The 16,449-nt window shown below is 51.7% G+C and overlaps 9 protein-coding genes across 9 annotated transcripts; 3 read left to right on the top strand and 6 right to left on the bottom strand.

The window, feature by feature from the left end:
* Nucleotides 1–155: 155 nt before the first annotated feature.
* K489DRAFT_318278 (uncharacterized protein) lies at nt 156–737 on the top strand (the record flags this gene model as incomplete). The annotated part of the gene is made up of 1 exon (XM_033601300.1): nt 156–737. One exon carries the CDS (start codon nt 156–158, stop codon nt 735–737), a length of 582 nt encoding a protein of 193 aa, XP_033460888.1.
* A 196-nt stretch (nt 738–933) lies between these two features.
* On the bottom strand, nt 934–2,363 carry K489DRAFT_317584 (monomeric glyoxalase I; the record flags this gene model as incomplete). Its single annotated transcript, XM_033601250.1, has 7 exons — nt 934–975; nt 1,043–1,068; nt 1,166–1,646; nt 1,711–1,752; nt 1,830–2,053; nt 2,135–2,244; nt 2,320–2,363. 7 exons carry the CDS (start codon nt 2,361–2,363, stop codon nt 934–936), a joined length of 969 nt encoding a protein of 322 aa, XP_033460887.1.
* Nucleotides 2,364–2,840: 477 nt separating this feature from the next.
* On the bottom strand, nt 2,841–4,393 carry K489DRAFT_379852 (Nucleotidylyl transferase). The gene is made up of 2 exons (XM_033604745.1): nt 3,449–4,393; nt 2,841–3,386 (listed from the first exon to the last, which is right to left on the bottom strand). The coding sequence occupies exons 1-2, from the start codon at nt 3,995–3,997 to the stop codon at nt 3,090–3,092; spliced, it is 846 nt and encodes a 281-aa protein (XP_033460886.1). The 5' UTR covers nt 3,998–4,393; the 3' UTR covers nt 2,841–3,089.
* Nucleotides 4,394–4,685: 292 nt separating this feature from the next.
* On the bottom strand, nt 4,686–5,125 carry K489DRAFT_379851 (uncharacterized protein). Its single transcript, XM_033604744.1, has one exon. It carries the CDS (start codon nt 4,953–4,955, stop codon nt 4,728–4,730), a length of 228 nt encoding a protein of 75 aa, XP_033460885.1. The 5' UTR covers nt 4,956–5,125; the 3' UTR covers nt 4,686–4,727.
* A 790-nt stretch (nt 5,126–5,915) lies between these two features.
* On the bottom strand, nt 5,916–8,724 carry K489DRAFT_209451 (uncharacterized protein). Its single transcript, XM_033599639.1, has 4 exons — nt 8,278–8,724; nt 6,895–8,221; nt 6,014–6,840; nt 5,916–5,962 (listed from the first exon to the last, which is right to left on the bottom strand). The coding sequence occupies exons 1-3, from the start codon at nt 8,453–8,455 to the stop codon at nt 6,048–6,050; spliced, it is 2,298 nt and encodes a 765-aa protein (XP_033460884.1). The 5' UTR covers nt 8,456–8,724; the 3' UTR covers nt 5,916–5,962; nt 6,014–6,047.
* Nucleotides 8,725–9,901: 1,177 nt separating this feature from the next.
* Nucleotides 9,902–11,868, top strand: K489DRAFT_317615 (cytochrome P450 78A3; the record flags this gene model as incomplete). The annotated part of the gene is made up of 6 exons (XM_033601252.1): nt 9,902–10,250; nt 10,317–10,793; nt 10,858–11,051; nt 11,111–11,154; nt 11,221–11,606; nt 11,663–11,868. The coding sequence occupies 6 exons, from the start codon at nt 9,902–9,904 to the stop codon at nt 11,866–11,868; spliced, it is 1,656 nt and encodes a 551-aa protein (XP_033460883.1).
* A 301-nt stretch (nt 11,869–12,169) lies between these two features.
* K489DRAFT_209381 (uncharacterized protein) lies at nt 12,170–13,227 on the bottom strand. The gene is made up of 4 exons (XM_033599638.1): nt 12,967–13,227; nt 12,717–12,848; nt 12,512–12,648; nt 12,170–12,456 (listed from the first exon to the last, which is right to left on the bottom strand). Exons 2-4 carry the CDS (start codon nt 12,765–12,767, stop codon nt 12,180–12,182), a joined length of 465 nt encoding a protein of 154 aa, XP_033460882.1. The 5' UTR covers nt 12,768–12,848; nt 12,967–13,227; the 3' UTR covers nt 12,170–12,179.
* K489DRAFT_379846 (uncharacterized protein) lies at nt 13,178–13,889 on the top strand (the record flags this gene model as incomplete). The annotated part of the gene is made up of 1 exon (XM_033604743.1): nt 13,178–13,889. A coding segment is annotated over exon 1 (257 nt), but the record flags the coding sequence as incomplete, so codon positions are not given.
* Nucleotides 13,890–14,381: 492 nt separating this feature from the next.
* Nucleotides 14,382–15,211, bottom strand: K489DRAFT_379844 (uncharacterized protein). The gene is made up of 3 exons (XM_033604742.1): nt 15,133–15,211; nt 14,958–15,019; nt 14,382–14,900 (listed from the first exon to the last, which is right to left on the bottom strand). The coding sequence occupies exon 3, from the start codon at nt 14,892–14,894 to the stop codon at nt 14,544–14,546; it is 351 nt and encodes a 116-aa protein (XP_033460880.1). The 5' UTR covers nt 14,895–14,900; nt 14,958–15,019; nt 15,133–15,211; the 3' UTR covers nt 14,382–14,543.
* Between the last annotated feature and the right edge of the window lie 1,238 nt (nt 15,212–16,449).

The following is a 16,449-nucleotide window of genomic DNA, read 5'->3' as shown; positions in this document are numbered from 1 at the left end:
CATCTCCATCTCCATCATATTCAAGGCTACCTAAATTGGATATAAGGAGCACACATATCTCCAGGTCCACTGCAACCCGCAAGCAAGGGCTCTTCGTGGACACCGGTCGTACTGGATCACCTCAAGCGCAGTCTCCTTGCAGCACCCTCGCCAACATGCTCAATATCAAAGCCTTGACCGAGCTACTCTCCCACAATCGCGACGACCGGCTCTGCAAGACATGGTATGTAATGACCATCAACGGCACCCTCCTAGCCCATAGTCAACCCGTGCGCATCAACGATCTCCGTCGCCAAGCAGCCATGGCAGCCCTCTCATGGCAGCGCTACGACAACAGCGCGCACGCGGCCGACCAAATCTCAGACGAATTTGACCGCGACTCACAAGCCGAAGAAGGAATGGTTGGAACTCCACTACGAGCGCTGACTATTGAATCGGAGACCTCGAACGTCATCATACGCAAAATTCAACCTAGTCTACTGCTCGTCCTCGAAGGCGGGATCCCTCCTGGGCGCGTGAGGCCGACGAGCCGTTTCACACTTGAGAGTGAGGATGGAACGGAGAGGTCGGTCGATGCGAATGGCGAAGATCTCGAGCGAGCGGATGCTAGTAAAGTCTCTAGCAGCGTGTTGCAAAGGCAGAGGAGCAAGCTCGACGCGCTGTCGGCCGTGATTGTTCGAGACTTTGAACATAGTGGCTTCCGGATGCCTGATGATCCTGGCTTGATCATTTTCTAATCTTCCGAGAGGCACTGATGACATGACGATTGTTGAAGCAAGGCATCCCTCCAAGTTTCAAGACACGACATGATCGGTCAGGGTGTGATCACCTTCAGCACAGAACATGCCTGATTTCATAAGTGAAGCTCTGGAATGTCGCATAAAAAGCAGCTTCCCATGCAGTATGACGCGACTACACTACAGTACTCGGAACTCAATATTTTCCAGGCGCCGACTTGTATTTGTCGTTTTGGATCTGCAAGATTTCGGTTAGCTGGACGCACAGGGCGACTGCACAGATCAAGAGGAAGAGAAAAACTTACCACTTCGATCCAGTATCCATCGGGATCTATTCAAAACCACGCAGTCAGCGCTATATCTCAGACGCCTGCTGGAGAAGAAGAAGAAGAAGAAGAAGAAGAAGAAGGGACGACCGCAGCACGTACCTAGCACAAAGGCCACATTTTTCATCCGACCATCAGTGAGACGCTTCTTCCAGCTCACGCCCTTCTCCTCGAACCTTTGACACGCGGCTTCGAGATCGTCCACCGAGACACAGATATGCCCGAATCCCTGCGGATCACTGTTTCCATCGTGGTAGACCTTACCCTCTTGCTTCTCGGTTCCATAATTCCATGTGAGCTCCAAGAGGCCCTCCTTGTCGGCGTTCGGGTTTACTCCGTTGGCCGAGGACCCTTCGTCTGGCTTGGGTCCATAGCCGAGAAAGTAGAGGTTGAATTCGGCGTCTTTGTTCTCCGAAGTGCGCTTCAGCGTCATGCCCATGACTTCCTCGTAGAACTTGATGCTGGCGTCTTTGTCCTTGACACGGATCATGGTGTGGTTCATGCGGTATGAGCCTGGGTCGGTCTCGGTGATGCTCTCGGTCTTCTCGACCGGGTTGAAGGCGATGATTTCTACCCAATATTCCTATGGAGTAGCTACCGTGTCAGTCCATACATTGAGGGCAAGAAACGTGGGATCATGAACATACATCTGGATCGAGCGCAAATGCAATGTTGTGCATGCGACCATCCTATCCGCAAGTCAGTACGGTACACATCAGAACAGATGTACAGCCAATCATCGTGGGTTGCCTCGCCGACGACTCACTTCTAGACGCTTTTGGAATTTGTAGCCAGCATCTCCGATACGCTTGCAGGCCGCTTGAATGTTGTCAACACTGATGCAGACATGCCCGAAGCCTTTTCCGTGGTCCTTGTTGCCATTGCAAGCCTTGTAGTTGGGATCGCTCTCAGTGCCGTAGTTATGGGTCAGCTCGATTATGCCCTCGCGATCCGTCCAGTGGTTGTTGTGAGAGACAGCCTTGGGAGAGTCTGCACCCAATGGAAGGAGATGGTGCGATCAGTTTTGTGTACACTTCCTGAATAGGCGCCTCGGGAATTCTGGAGACGTACCATAGGCCAAAAAGTACAAATCGAACTTGTTGTCGGGAAACTCGAATTTGTTCACGACGCTCATGCCAAGATGCTCGTAGAATTTGATGCTGGCCTTGGGATCCTTGACTCTATGACGGAGTGATGCATTTCAGCTTTTGTCACCTTGATGCCAGCGCAGGCAGTGATCATTTGTATGAACATACCTCAGCATAGAGTGGTTGAATTTGTACTTGCTTGGGTCCGTCATGTTGGCGTGGGTCGTGTTGACAGATATTGCGCGTGTTTGTATTCTGGAGAGATGTCGAGGAGTGGCACCAGTTCGTCGACTGGCAGCAAGCATTGAGAGACGAAGGGGCTTGCTTGGAGAGCTCTAGCTCGTGACGCTCTCGCTCAAATATCTTTGCCGCTCTAAACTACGACAATACCTAGGTACTTGTGGACTTGAGGCGCGAAACAGATGGGTGCAGACGGTCACCACGATGCCCACCGCGCGGATCCGAAGCATTTGACTGCATATGCACGCAATCTTCTCGACTGCGTGATGACGTCGTGGACGCGTTTGTTGCCCAAATTGTAGCGGGGACGATGCCCCTCGCAACGTTCCAACCCTGATTGAATTGACTGGCTGACTATGGGCTGATGCATCATATTGCTCGCTCAATGGCAAGGAGAATACTTCAGTGGAGATAACTGATGTGAAGGGATTTTGGGATTGCAATGACAAGGAAGGAAGGAACTCGTCAAAATCGTTATCGGCATAAATTCACGCTGCGCGGAATGCTGGTGTATCGTTGGCTGCTCAGAATGATAAAAATAACAAACACTATCCTCTCTGGCTGAGGGAATACCCAAGACTCCCCATAGACACCCAAACGCCCGATGTACCTCTTGCTGTAGCCGTAAACATCCATGACTCCTGATGCCGTGGTCGCATTTCTCATCGTATACTCTTCAATCTACCGGCTTGCCTCATTCAAGCCGTCTTACTTGACCCAGCCTCAACTGTCGCGTTCGTGCTTTTTCCGGACCGCCTTTCCTTTCCCTTATCGCTGGCCGTGCTTCCGGGACCGTCATCTTCGTATAGGTTATTCTCCTCAATGTAATCCACCACCTGCTCTGGGACGAGATAACGAACGGACATGTCGCGACGAAGGAATAATCGAATCTTAGTCGAACTGATGTCGTTCTGAACAAGTTGTTGAATGACGGTGATGTTATCCTTCCACGCCTGTAGCGTTGAAAGAGCCTCATCAATATCGGTGCCGGTCCGCTATTGAACCATGGGGTCAGTGTCACATCTATAATGCCTTTCAAATTTGTGTCCGAGCCTACCTCAACGATGAACGCCCCGAAATTTCGCAAGATGTAGTCAATATCCTTGTCTGCCCACACTCCGGGCGTGCTCATGGTCTGAATCAGATCCGCACCGGCCAACAGCGCAATTCGACACTTCTTCTTGCCGACTGGAGTCTCCACACCTCCGAGAACTTCATTGATCTCGTATTGGAAATGGTCCAACACTTTCGCGGTCTCCAAATACTCGGTATGCAAGGCTTCCCAGGGGTCGACGCTGATCCATGTGCTCTGTTGGACAGCCAGACTACACATGTTTATCCGATGCGCCGCCTTGACCAGGCCCGTCTTCTTATAAGCGTCGCCGACACAAGACAGGTATGCGCCGACTACTTCGTATTCTGTGTTGAAGCGCGCATAGTCGGCGGCCATTTCGAACATGCGCAGGTGGAGGAAGGTGATGGGCGAAAAGGAACCACAGGCAATTAGCACCAGCGGTGTGCGGTCGGCGTGGATGATTTGGCGCCGTAAACGGTTGTGAGGAAACTCATATTGTTCCAATGTCATTTCGCTCGCGGGTTCGGCCATGTTGGATCACTAGCCACTGCGTCTGCCGAGTTGTATGAAGCAGAGGTTGCGCAGCGATATGTCAATGTATACCTGGGCAGGTGGCTTGTCTTTGTGTCTGTGTGAGCGCAGCAGGTTGACTCAGACGACGTGGTGAGGTTCGTGGTGGTCGTATGGTGAGATTTAGCGTGGATAGTCACCACTTCAGACGCGATGGATAAGACCGAGATTATCGGGGCCGCAAAATGCCGCCGAAAAGATGGGAAAGTAAAGGCGACCAGCCCTGGAGCTGCGCCTAATAATACTAATATCCGCCTGCAACGTGGCCCAGGTGTACTCCGTTTGTGCAGGTTGACGAATGCCGGGAGAGAGAGAAACAGCCGGGGCGGGTAGAAAGAACGATATCGGACACTACCTAAGTATCAAAGAACTTGGAACGGAGGAAGATTGCGTGGAGAGACGGCTGAGCCACAAATGTCCGTGATGGCTGCTGCAGGTGACAACAACAACAACATCAACAACAACCTTGGAACCCACGGATGCTGCAGGCCCCGTGCCTGCAGCTGTTGAGCTTTACTACCGCAATAATGACATGACAATCGCAGGTTTGTGCAAATTGGGTGGTGCCTGCGTTGTGGATTTCACACCACAGGAGGAGCGCTGCCTGGTGCCCACCTACCTAGGTACCTAGGTAGTTTAGACCCGCCCGTGCCGTCAGCTGATGAGCTATCTACTGCAGATGTACAGGATTCTAGGACTTGTGCTGTATGCTCTTCCAGGTGATCTCGCGGTAGACTTGGAGAGTGGGAAGATCTGTAATAATAACCTCCATGGCTTGGGAATGAAGCGAGCTGAGCGGAGATGAGATGAGATGGGCGACTGTTGACTGGCGGGGAGAGAGAAGTGGGGGACGACGGGCAGGCAGGAAAGAGGGGAAATGGAGCACGACGAGGGGCAAATGCACAGCCGAGTCAGTCATTGTCGGCAATGAATGAAATTCTGGACGACCGCACCGTGCAATTGCGGCACTGCTGCCTGGGATCCCAGTATTGTAGTACATCTGCTTGGATAGCTAGTCAGTCTGGGATGGGGGCCAATTGGTCGAGTCTCTGCTGGATTTGATGGAGGCAAGCTCGAATTTGATGGGGCTTGATGCTGATAATTGATGGAAAGTCGTGGATAATCCCGTGGGAATTTGCTGCTGTCCTGTAAATTCGTATGGGTCCTCGTACGCGGCATCCCTCATCGGTACATTTCGCTAGATATGACATCATCATCTCCTGTTTGCTTTTGTCCGTTATCTCCGTCCACCACGAAATATTGCACATTGCCGTCCTACTCCACGACCAACCACCCAGGCAGGGGTCAACTAATCACGACGCGATAGTCATCATGTCCACAGTACAGTATCTAAGTCTACGAAGATTCTCTGGCCCATCAAAGGCTCCTTGCCCAGAACTTTGCTTCAGACAGAAGATCAAACCATGTCCCATCATCTCGTAGCGTCATAGTCGCTTCCATGACCACGCTCCCATCGTTTATGTTAGCTCAACATATGATGTTTACTTCAGCTGCATTTAGTGAAGGCATAATGTGCATCCCGCCAAGGTCAATCCCTACTGTGCCCCTTCGGTGATGGTTCGCTATGCTCCGAGATAGGCGGTATTCTGCTGTCGATAACGACCCCGAGACCATCGATGCGGGCGAGGCAACATCCACGGAGTCCGGTGAAGACTGTAGCAATCGAGGATTCTGTTTCTGATGAAGATGGGCCCTGGTTGTTGGTCTTTGGAGGTAATCTCTCCAGGGCAGTGCCCGTGCGGGACCGAGAAAGGATGGGGCATCGGCAGTATTTGTGAGGTTCTGGGCAGATAGTTGTGTTGGGGCAGAGCGGATGTTTCTGCTGTGACTCGTTTTCCCGTTCGTTCTAGGGTCTGATGTTGATCGAATCTGAGAAGAATAATGAAGAAACCGGTGCGCGACAGGCTGTGGCACGGATCAGAGAGTGGCAGCTATGACGGAGGCTGGTCGACGGACGATACCATAAAAGAGAATGGACTCAGTGTCCGAATCATCCACCAGTGCCAGGTGGTGGCTGCCAATTGGGCATGCTCATGGTATTGTAAAACTCGTTCGGCTCCATACTCCAGTCCTCGAGCCCAGTCAGACCGCCTCCGGCTAGCATGTCTATGTGCTCCAACATGTTGTAGTACGCTCCATCCAGCTCCATTTCGACAGGTCCTGGCATTGTTGGTTGAGTTTGCGGAGCCGCCATAGTCGATGCGGGTTGGCCAGCTACAGCATACCCGATAGCGCCTGGCACTGTCCAGTCAGGCATCATACGACCTGTCAAAGTGGAGGCCGGATTGGCTGCGCCAGTTTCGGAAGCGTAGAGCTGGGTGGCATCGCCCATATTGCTCGAGTTCGAAGATGTGGGATGGCCTTCTCGGGTCTCGGCATAAGGCGAGTCGTCCACGGTGCTGCTCTGCTCAACGAATCTCGCGCCCTCGGCGTTCTGTTTTTCGAGAGCGCTCAGATCGTTCGCAGCGTTTCGAAAGTCGATGACTGGGTTCTCGTCTGCTCGATTGAAGATGACCTCCGGGTGCCGGCACCAGGCCCGCAATTTCGATACGAGGGCCAGGAAGATGGTAGGTACGCGACGCGGAGGTTCGCCCACGACTTTGCGGACATGAATCATCAAGCGATCCATGTAGTCTTCAGCTTTGAGATGAGATCCGTCTACAACTTTGCGGATACGAGAATCGGAACTGGACACAGATAGGCACAACTTGACCAGAACAAAGGCTGCGAAGCTTACTCTGACACAGTTGAAAACCGGCCCTGCTCGAATCTCCTCTATATCCCTGATCCGAAAGCCATCAGCGAGGATCGTAGAGAAAATCTCAGGAATCACTTACATGGAGAGGAACACATCGAGCATGGTATGTGAGCACTCAATACAGTCGGCTATTGCGCCTGCTAAAACCGCAGATGGGATATCGTCAGCACCCGGTTCTACATTTAGATGGCCCATTCGAAAGGGCGCTCGGAAATCCTCTGGGGGGTGATCCACGTGCAGAGCGAGCTCATTGAGGTGAAGGCGGATATTGAAATACATGATCTTCAGTGAGCCTGAGAGCATGCTCGCTTCGGAGTACTTGCGATGCCATGCCGAAAGTCGTTCTGTAAAGTCTTTCATCGTGAGCTGAGTCCGCAGATCGGCGATCGAAGCGATGGCCCCAAGGTCATCGTAGGAAAACGCGACGCTGCACTCCTCTGCTATAATTATAAGCGTTGTCCATGCTGCAATGATGCGGTCGGTGGGCAATGCGTCTGGAGATCGTTCGAGGATTTCGACGCACTCTCGGATATAGCTGCTCGTTCGGAGCATGCAAGGTCGACCAAGGCTCAAAGATACTCCTGTTGAAATGAAATAACACGCTAGGAAGGTTCTTCGATTCTCAATGCTACCGGCATCTGCGAATGGATTTGGCCCACGTGGAGCTAAGGTAATGATCGGATTTCGCACATCGTCGGTTGGGTGCATGACGGACTTTGCCATGGTTTTTTTCGACTCCCTACTTCGATTAGAAGCCATCCGGGAGCCAATGCCGAGATCCATGGCCATGTTAGCAGCAGCATGGATATATTCGTAGTACTTGAGCTGACCAAACTTGTGAGGGGGTTGATACCATAAGGAGCTGATCAGCATGGCCTGTACCAGCTCCAAAGACTTCTCGCTGTGAATGAGACTGCGGGTCGCGTAGGCATGCATGACCTCTCGCTCGAGAATGGCTGATAGTGCAGCGCTGTCTTTCCCAGCGGCGGCAGCGATTATGGCGAGGAAGAGCGTAGGTCGCGTCCGCCGCATGTCATCGGCTGTTATGGAATCGTCAATGGCGACCACGGGACACAATGGAAATAGGCTGTCCTTGTAGGTTTGAAATAATTGACGAGCCATCGCAACCGAGATGATACCATCGTCAACAATGTCATTCATGGCTTGCATCGGCCCCAATTGAACCGGAACCGACCATAATGAAGATGCATCCGTCAAGGTCGGGTTCGAGGTAGTCGGGTTTGCCAATATTGCCGACGATGCCTCCGTGCCCTTGCTCGCGGCCTCGGGGGTTGCGACTTGTTCATCAGGTGTTGTGACAGATCTTAGGCTTGACGCTTCTTGCTTTTGGCTCAGAGCAGTCCGCATGGCATGCATTTGTTTCTCCAACTCGGCCACGCGCGTATCTGGATGTTCTGTGATTAGAAATCTGAAGTTTATGGATCCGTGAGGAGAGACAAACCAGTTCTTTTCCTTTGCTTTCTCCGCTGCAAAGGTGTGAAGGTACATGGTCTCCCAGACCGAACGCAACGCTGACATATGTTAGGGTGGGTGTCGTCTGGCAGACATCGAACCTTCATTGCCCGGCAGTGCGCGCACGCCCGATGCGAGGGCAATTCAGCTGGGGCGGCGGTAGACATTTTATGAATTTTGAGTCCCGGTCCTAGATCGCTTTCGAAAGCATAGCATTTCTGCAAATCATAAAAGGGACCTCGTCAGGCATCGCCCGAAAGTACATGGTTGCTGGTTGGCGAGCAAGAGCATTGCTGACTCCGGGAAAAAGGTCAGCAAGACTTAAATGCAAATCCAGCTGGCGTCACCAACCAACCAGCTGAACAGCCCATCACATCATCATTCAAAAATTGTTATGATCGCGCTGTGCGACAGCCATGTCAATGGTCAACCCAACTCGAACCATTGACATATTGTATGAGTTATCATAAATGCCTTCGTAAATATCAAATCGATATAATTTTGATGGGATGTATATCGCTACTGTACCTGAGTAGAAAGGATTCAATGCGGCGAAGAGTGCTCAGACTGCCCAACGACAAAGACCCACCTGTTCACCATCGTAGATATACTTTGGGCTCAAGATTTCATTTCGGATCACATGTTTACATCATGGACAGACACATTTTGCTATCGATTGCACGGTCGTAATGATAAAATACTTCAGGGACGTAATAACACGGCACCATGATTGTTGCGGTGCAGCTCGGTTTCGGGGCGCAAGATTGATGGGACAGCCAGCCCAACAGCCTGTTCTGTGCACTTGCCTAATGCATACGACGCTCAAGGGGCGGCGCGGGCGAGCAGTCGAAAAAGCCCTAGAGCCCTACAGTATCTGCATTCTTCATCCTCAATCTGGCCAGGCCCCGTCAATTTTGGTTGGAAATGCTCGGATTATTACTGCCCCCATGGATGGAAATATCAACGTCTTGACAATACTGGACCTCGTGATAAGAGAATGAATGGCAGTGGCCGTGACCAGTGATAGGTCTCATCGTCTCCATGGAACTTTTGGCTCTACTGTGAAGGTACGCAAGGGCTCTCCCTCTCGCTGTGCCTTACCCCTAGGCAGGCAGGCAGAGAGCAGTACGTAAGCTACCTAGGTACCTAGGTATTCAGTATTCACCACTATGATGTACGTGAACATAACAGATATTGTTCCATGGTGGTGAATACGTAAACGAAACGACCAATCAGACAAGAAGTCAAGAGGATCATTATTCATCTGCATAATAATAATGAATCTTGGAGTGCCAATCCAGGAAATAGTCCTCGATAACGTGGTGGTGGGCGTCCTGGACTAGCTACGCCTGCCTCGGTGGTGGATCGATGATAGTGCCCAGGTGTGCGTGCATTCGTCGCATCATACCACCGTGGACACATCTCGAAATCTGCGCGCGCGAGGCATACTGGTTCCGTCGCAAGATAGATATATAATCTCTCGTGACTTCTTCGTCATTGCTGGTCCCATCAACGCTACAACAACTCCGACGTCTTCTCGGTGCAACAAGTATTTTCCTTGCGCCGCGGGTTCGGTCGTGTTCAGCACAGCACGGGACAGTGCAGCAGTAACCATGGCCTTCAAGGAGATCTTGGCCTCTTCCATTGGCCTTTCCGTCTTGTCCCAGCGATATACACCACACTATTCGCTCGGTCTCATCTCCGGCGCTCTTGTAGCATTTGTCCTGCAATATTTCACCTATTTGGCCTACTACATTGTCGTCTACCCACGCTTCTTCAGTGCAATCCGCCATCTGCCATCTCCCAAGGGCGATTTCTTTCTCGGCAACACGAAACAGGTCCTTGCTGAACCTTCCGGTCACCCACAACGAGAGTGGATCGCCGACGTGCCAAACGATGGCATTCTCAGGTACTCGGTTTGGTTTCGAGGCCGGATCCTCATCACCTCACCTGCCGCACTCGGTTCGTATTAATGCCAAATCGACATGTAAACTCTATGGTCGTCTATCAGTGTTAAACAGAATACAGGTGAGGTGCTGGTGACGCGCAACTACGACTTCATCAAACCACCGCAGATTCGATTTGGCCTGGGCCGACTTCTCGGAATTGGCGTGTTGTTGGCCGAAGGCGACGAACATAAGATCCAGCGCAAAAACCTCATGCCCGCCTTTGCCTTCCGTCACATCAAGGAGATATATCCTATCTTCTGGCGCAAGTCGCGCGAATTGGTCGAGTGTGTGACCGAATTCAAGAACGCCAATCCGCTCGGAACGCCGCATCCTTCGAGAACACCCAAAGACACTACTCCTGAGCATGTGAAAGGATCGATCGAATTGGGCGGATGGTTCAGTCGGGCGACTCTAGACATCATCGGCGTGAGCGGCATGGGCCAGGACTTCAATTCACTCCGAAACCCGAACAACAAATTGGCTCAGACGTATCAGATGGTCCTCAATCCACCACGGTCTGCTCGCCTGCTTCAAATTGCTGGAGCCTTTATCTCTCGTGAGTGTCCTTTATCTTTGAGGGCTCGCACTTGATCATCATTTGATGTGCTCACACTTTCCAGCTCGTATTCTGCGCCTGCTTCCACTGAAGCAAAATGGTGTGATAGAAGCCGCCTCAAAGTACATTCGTGAGATTTGTGGAGAGATGATCGTGAAGAAGCATGAGAGATTGCAGAAGAACCAGGCTGCCGAGAAAGATATTTTATCTGTCGCCCTCCAATCTGGCGGATTTACCGATGACCAGCTTGTTGACCAAGTGAGTGCAAGGGTTGCTATCGCGGCACCAATCGAGACCATTTGCTAAAGCACTACCAGATGATGACTTTTTTGGCCGCTGGTCACGAAACGACGGCTTCAAGGTATGTGAAGCTTTATGCAACAAGTCTTGCCGAAGATTATGCTGACTCCTGATACCCTTCTCACAGCATGCAATGGGCGCTTTATGTCCTTTGCAAGCACCCCGACGTGCAGATGAAACTGCGAGAAGAGATCCGCAAGTCAATTCCGTCTCTGAGCCACGAAATCACGTCTGAGGAGATCGACGGCTGTCACTACCTGCAAGCTGTGTGTTCCGAGATCCTGCGACTCTGGTCGCCTGTGCCACTCACTTTACGGATCGCCAATGTCGACACTAGAGTTGCTGGTCATTTCATCCCCAAGGGTACCACGGTCATCTTGGCGCCTGCAGCGACCAACACCTCGAAGGAACTCTGGGGAGACGATGCCATGGAGTTCAAGCCTGAACGCTTCCTCAGCCCTGATGGCAAATCTAACAACCAGGGCGGTGCCACATCGAACTATGCATTCTTGAGTAAGCTCACAACATAATCAGTTGACCCAGTTAAATGAGACTAATGGTGTGTCCAGCTTTCTTACATGGTCCACGTAGCTGCATCGGACAAAAGTTCGCTCAGGCGGAGTTCGCATGCCTTCTGGCTGCTTGGGTCGGGGCCTTCGAAACCTCATTCGAGGAAGGCAGTCCACTTCATCACAACGTCGAAGTCAAAGGCGGCATCACGACAAAGCCTGCTGGGGGACTTTGGTGCGATGTGAAACCGGTCCCGGGCTGGTAAGACAATGGGGTGGTCTGTTGATGGACTATGACAAACAGCCGGCTTGCCATATATCACAATCGAGCGTGTCTGGGCACGACGCAGGGGTGAACTTCTTCAGACTGAATATCACATCGGGATGCTTGTGCAATTTGAAATAAAATATTACTTGGGCTCCGCGAGCTCTGAGATCTCCGTGACGTTCAATGCTCCGCTGCGCATCACCCTGATAGTGCAGCGAGTCCCCCCTCATTTCCCGAGCAAGCCTGCTCTTTCGCCTCTTGAACGCCAGATTGTACAGAATGAAATCTGAAAAGATTGTCGAGGATAAATCATGCAATGTCTTGTTGAGCTGCCTTGTGGCTGTCACGCAGACTGACGTCCATGACTAGAGCTCCGTGACGTGGCATGTGAATAGTGTCCTCATCCGCCGCTCGTATACTCTCCAGCCACGCGGCTTCCTCGGCCGCATAGTCACTCTCGGGCGGTGCAGAGTCGTTCGCTCCAGATTCCTGTTGTGCCAGGCTTGTGTTGAAGGGACGTTTATTCATACTGCTGATGTCGAAGTTCTGTTCGGAATGGCTCGGATGGAGGACATCGATCATGTGACTGTGTCATACTGTCAGAACAGGGGCAGGGGCAGGAAGTCTATGCGCATGCGTACTCGGATGCCTGGGTGGTGATGTTGTCCAAAGCCTCTCTCTCTCGCCGAACCTCCTCTTCGTCCAGATGCACCGAGCTGTTGTCGTCGAGGGTACCATAATTTGGAATGCTAGCACTCAGCATGGATTCAATATCTTCCTATTCATCGCGAGCATCAGCACATGGATTCGTCATTCCGTCGGAGAGCAACATCGGTCGGAGCTAACATCTTGAGGGTGACGCTGTCGCGCTCTACAGCAGGATGCGCAGATGCCCATCACATGGGGAAGGAGAAAGCCGTAGCACGCAAAGGAGCGTCAGGGTGTTGGTCGACTGTGGTGTGCGAGACGCTGAAAGGTCTGCGATTTGTTTCCATGAGGTCAGCCCAACAACAGCTCTCTCTCTCTCTATCTCTCTTTCTCTTTGGAGATATGCTGGCGCGCGCTACCAGTTCCCAGATGAGACTAGGGTACGTACCTGGCGGAATTGCACATGGTCCCTTCCTGAATCTCCGACCGGCACGCTGCGGGAAGTATCGCTGCCACGTGACTTTGCAACGCACTTGCGCACATTCCTCCGAGCAATCGAATAGCGCGGCTTTCTACCAAATGAACCATCACGATAACAACCAACCTCACGTCTCCAAAAGACTTTTCAATACTCTTCTCACGTTAGTAATCTATTACACAGTGCCCAGCGACACCAAGAAATATGCGCACATTTGAAGCTCGGACAGCTATTGTATGCAATGTTTCATTCGTTTCACCTTACAGCGCGCGCTTAAAACCACTCCTGGGCAAGCGAGCAAGCGTTACGCGTTTGCTGACTTATCGTTCCTGTCTTGCCGCCGGCGCTCGCAGTGTTGCAACTTGTTTGGGATATTTTTCATTGACGGCGCTAATCGTTGTCAGCAACTTCGCACTGGTCTGTTATGGACGTGATAGATTCAAGCAAGTCGTCAATCGTGATTAAGCAACATAACTGAGCATCGTGTTGGACGTCAGCGGCGTCGGGCCAGACGAGGAAAACTTTATGCGTCTAGGGAATAACGACAAAGCACGCCCGTTCAGACTTGCCAGCGATGCTCGTTATCGCGAAACGATCAGCAACCTTTTCATCCAGCAACCCTCCTGCTGAGCCAATACGGCACGTACTGTTTGTTCATGATATCGCAGGGTGCATTACGTGGGCGCTGACTGGCGATGTTTTCCCACTTTCTCACGCACTTCTACACACAAGGTTGATCCTAAGCACGAGACTCACGACTGGATCGCTGATCTGGGTGTATGAGTAGTTTGAATAGAATGTGACGTTGCATTGCAGTCCACGTCGCCGGAGCACGAGACATAGTGCGGCGGCATTGAAGTTTCGTGAAGCTGCTAGTCTCGTACGCGCCATATTTCTTGGCTCCGCAATGTTCAGATGTGGTTAGCGCTCCGATGAAAGCTAAATGATCCTCTTCGACATGTTAGGCCTCCACGGACTCCTCATGCATCACCAACATACCGAACAGGCATGTGTAAGGACGCTAGTCCTCGTCATCAGTCCCGTTTCTGCCTTTGATGTTCGCATGGAGTATCTCACGGACCTCCCATGATTATGTCTTTGTGCTAGTGCGCCTGCACTAACTCCTACATATGGAGGTCCGTCCTCTACATGAGCCACGACCAGGGTCGAAGAATTGTGCATTTTCGACCAATGATTTTTGGTCCGTGGCAGCGCCAGATGCATGTCTCAGACTCTATTCCGTTGAGACCTCTCTTGATTGGCCCGATTTTGCCGTCTGCGATGGTATATAACGAAATGTAAATAGGCAAAATATCCCGAGCGAGGAGAAGCAACGACAAAGTACCCATCAAGCATGTGGAATCGTTGATTATTCTGCAGGGTCTTTTACCGCTAAACTCAATCCATTCTTATTCTCATTGCTCATTGCTTTAAAAGCGGCCCCCACTGTCCCGTGTCTGGTTTCAAAGTCCGAAGTTCCTTCATCAATCATGGCCACCATCAGCTCATCTGCACACATTCGTGGCATCCTTCCCGTACGGCAAGGTTCACGTCCGTCGGGGATTACCGATGTTCTGATACCTCCGCTCCTTCTCCAGCTGCAGGTTCTGGATTTCCCGATTGAGCTCGGCGATCTCGTTGTACGCCTTTTCGATCGACGCTTTCAAGCGATTGGGCTCCGCGCTCCACCGTGCGATGTCGTTCTGTGCCTTTTCGCGGCGGCGCAACTTCTTCTCAATCTTCTCGCACCAGGGGCATATGCCGTCGAGCAGGATGGTGTTGTAGACCATCTTCATGCCGCATGTCTCGCCCGTGCGGTACTCCTTCGTGCACTGTTCCCGGAAGTTTCCCCACTTCCAGTCCTGGCAAGCGTATTTGAAGTTGTCGTAGAAACACATGATGGTCTGGGAGTCCCGATGGTCAGTGCCTGTGGTTGTCACGATCATCGAAGGGACACCGACATGAAGAATCTCAATGGTGATCGATTAGCTCTACTCGAGAGGGGTCTCGCTTGCTCGTCCGCCTGTCACAACGAGCTGTCAGCCATTGAATGTTGTGAAACCACCGGCGTTGGCGACCCGCGGCAGCGTCCTCAAACACCACCGCGTGCACTTTGGTCATGACAGGATGGGATACCTTTGGCGTTGCGCGTGCTGAACGGACGTTCTTGGGCGTTGTGGTGCTGCTAATTTGCACGAAAGCTGTGATAGACTCGTGTACGTTGTATTTCTTCTGTGTCCGTTGAGAGAATCGACTGGACTGGTCTCCCTATTTATGTTGACCCTTTCAGATCGTCATCATACTATCGCGGCACGATATCCTCGGCATGACGAAGACTTCACCAGCGACGCCACACACACCACCGATCCTGCATTGAATTTTCTCCTCCTTTTGATCAGGCCAAGATACCTGCCATCCAGACCCAACGGATCATCATGGTCTCGAATTAAGCCTTTGCAACGAAGCTGGCGTGTCGGGCTAAAGCATTGTCCTCGTGCCTCCTCATGTCTCCTTACCGAGCCGTCGAATGAGATGCCAACAAGCCAGCCTCTTCACCTGACCTCCGTTGTATGCTAGCTTGCTGCCCTGCACGCTGTCTCTGCAGGTGGCTTTTCATGAGTCCGAAGATGCTGCAGTCTCTGTGGAGCACCGAGAGCCTCTTGGCAAGCCTACTACTGGTGTTGACGGTGACGAGCTACAATTACAAGACCTCTACACTCTTGCTTCTCGTTCCGGAGGGCTCGTGAAAGCCTCTAATGTGAAACCATGTCATGACGAATCGGGTTGCATTGTTCCTCGGCTCTCGATTGCTCAATATATTTCCTCTGCTCCTGTCCTCAGCTGAATCATGATACAGAATGACTCGGCTCGAGTAGAAGTGATTATTATGTATGAATGTATCTGCTCCTATCGATCTCAAGCTCTACTCATGCTTAGCAATCGATGCCTGAATTGCGCAAGCCGGGTCCATCGACGATTCGATCGTATGCAGAACCATGTCTCCCGTGGTTGAATTGGGTTTCGGGAATGAGCTGTCTCCCCACACTTGATGCAGATAACGATCAACCCAGGATGAACTAGATGGAGAGCATACAGCTCCGATCACCATACCATCAGGCGCTGCAGGTCGGGACGACTGGCTTGACCTGGGCTAACCTAGTGCAAAGTCGGAAAGTCTAACCTGCGTCTTCTTGCTTCGTACCTGCGAACATGACAGCGTTGGAGAACATTCGTTCGTAGACCTTGACAGGAAAGACATGGTGGAGTGGCAAGTACATTTTCTTCTGGCGATACCGGACCAAATTGGTAATGTTGTTGTATGCATTTGCCATGCTGTGGGCAGCAAGATACTCTAAAGGGAATGGCTTGCAAGACGAATGATCACGCTAGTGCCTGAAAAAGAGACTCCGCACTCTGACGTGGCGAGCATGCTGTTGAAAGACATTCAGCAGC

Source organism: Dissoconium aciculare (assembly GCF_010015565.1).
Source record: "Dissoconium aciculare CBS 342.82 unplaced genomic scaffold K489scaffold_5, whole genome shotgun sequence".
Lineage (NCBI taxonomy): Eukaryota > Fungi > Ascomycota > Dothideomycetes > Mycosphaerellales > Dissoconiaceae > Dissoconium > Dissoconium aciculare.
This window is presented reverse-complemented; position numbering and strand designations above follow the sequence as displayed.

Bases quoted from the DNA above. Each gene is read 5' to 3' on its own strand.
- K489DRAFT_379852 (XM_033604745.1), bottom strand. From the start codon at position 3,997: ATGGCCGAACCCGCGAGCGAAATGACATTGGAACAATATGAGTTTCCT. The intron at 3,387-3,448 runs GTAGGCTCGGAC...ATGGTTCAATAG, and splicing joins TCGGGGCGTTCATCGTTGAG to CGGACCGGCACCGATATTGA.
- K489DRAFT_379851 (XM_033604744.1), bottom strand. From the start codon at position 4,955: ATGACTGACTCGGCTGTGCATTTGCCCCTCGTCGTGCTCCATTTCCCC.
- K489DRAFT_209451 (XM_033599639.1), bottom strand. From the start codon at position 8,455: ATGTCTACCGCCGCCCCAGCTGAATTGCCCTCGCATCGGGCGTGCGCG. The intron at 8,222-8,277 runs GTTTGTCTCTCC...CAGAACATCCAG, and splicing joins AAAGCAAAGGAAAAGAACTG to ATACGCGCGTGGCCGAGTTG. The intron at 6,841-6,894 runs GTAAGTGATTCC...CTTTCGGATCAG, and splicing joins CTCGATGTGTTCCTCTCCAT to GGATATAGAGGAGATTCGAG.
- K489DRAFT_209381 (XM_033599638.1), bottom strand. From the start codon at position 12,767: ATGGGCATCTGCGCATCCTGCTGTAGAGCGCGACAGCGTCACCCTCAA. The intron at 12,649-12,716 runs GTTAGCTCCGAC...CGCGATGAATAG, and splicing joins GACAGCGTCACCCTCAAGAT to GAAGATATTGAATCCATGCT. The intron at 12,457-12,511 runs GTACGCATGCGC...AGTATGACACAG, and splicing joins ATCACCACCCAGGCATCCGA to TCACATGATCGATGTCCTCC.
- K489DRAFT_379844 (XM_033604742.1), bottom strand. From the start codon at position 14,894: ATGTGTTTCTACGACAACTTCAAATACGCTTGCCAGGACTGGAAGTGG.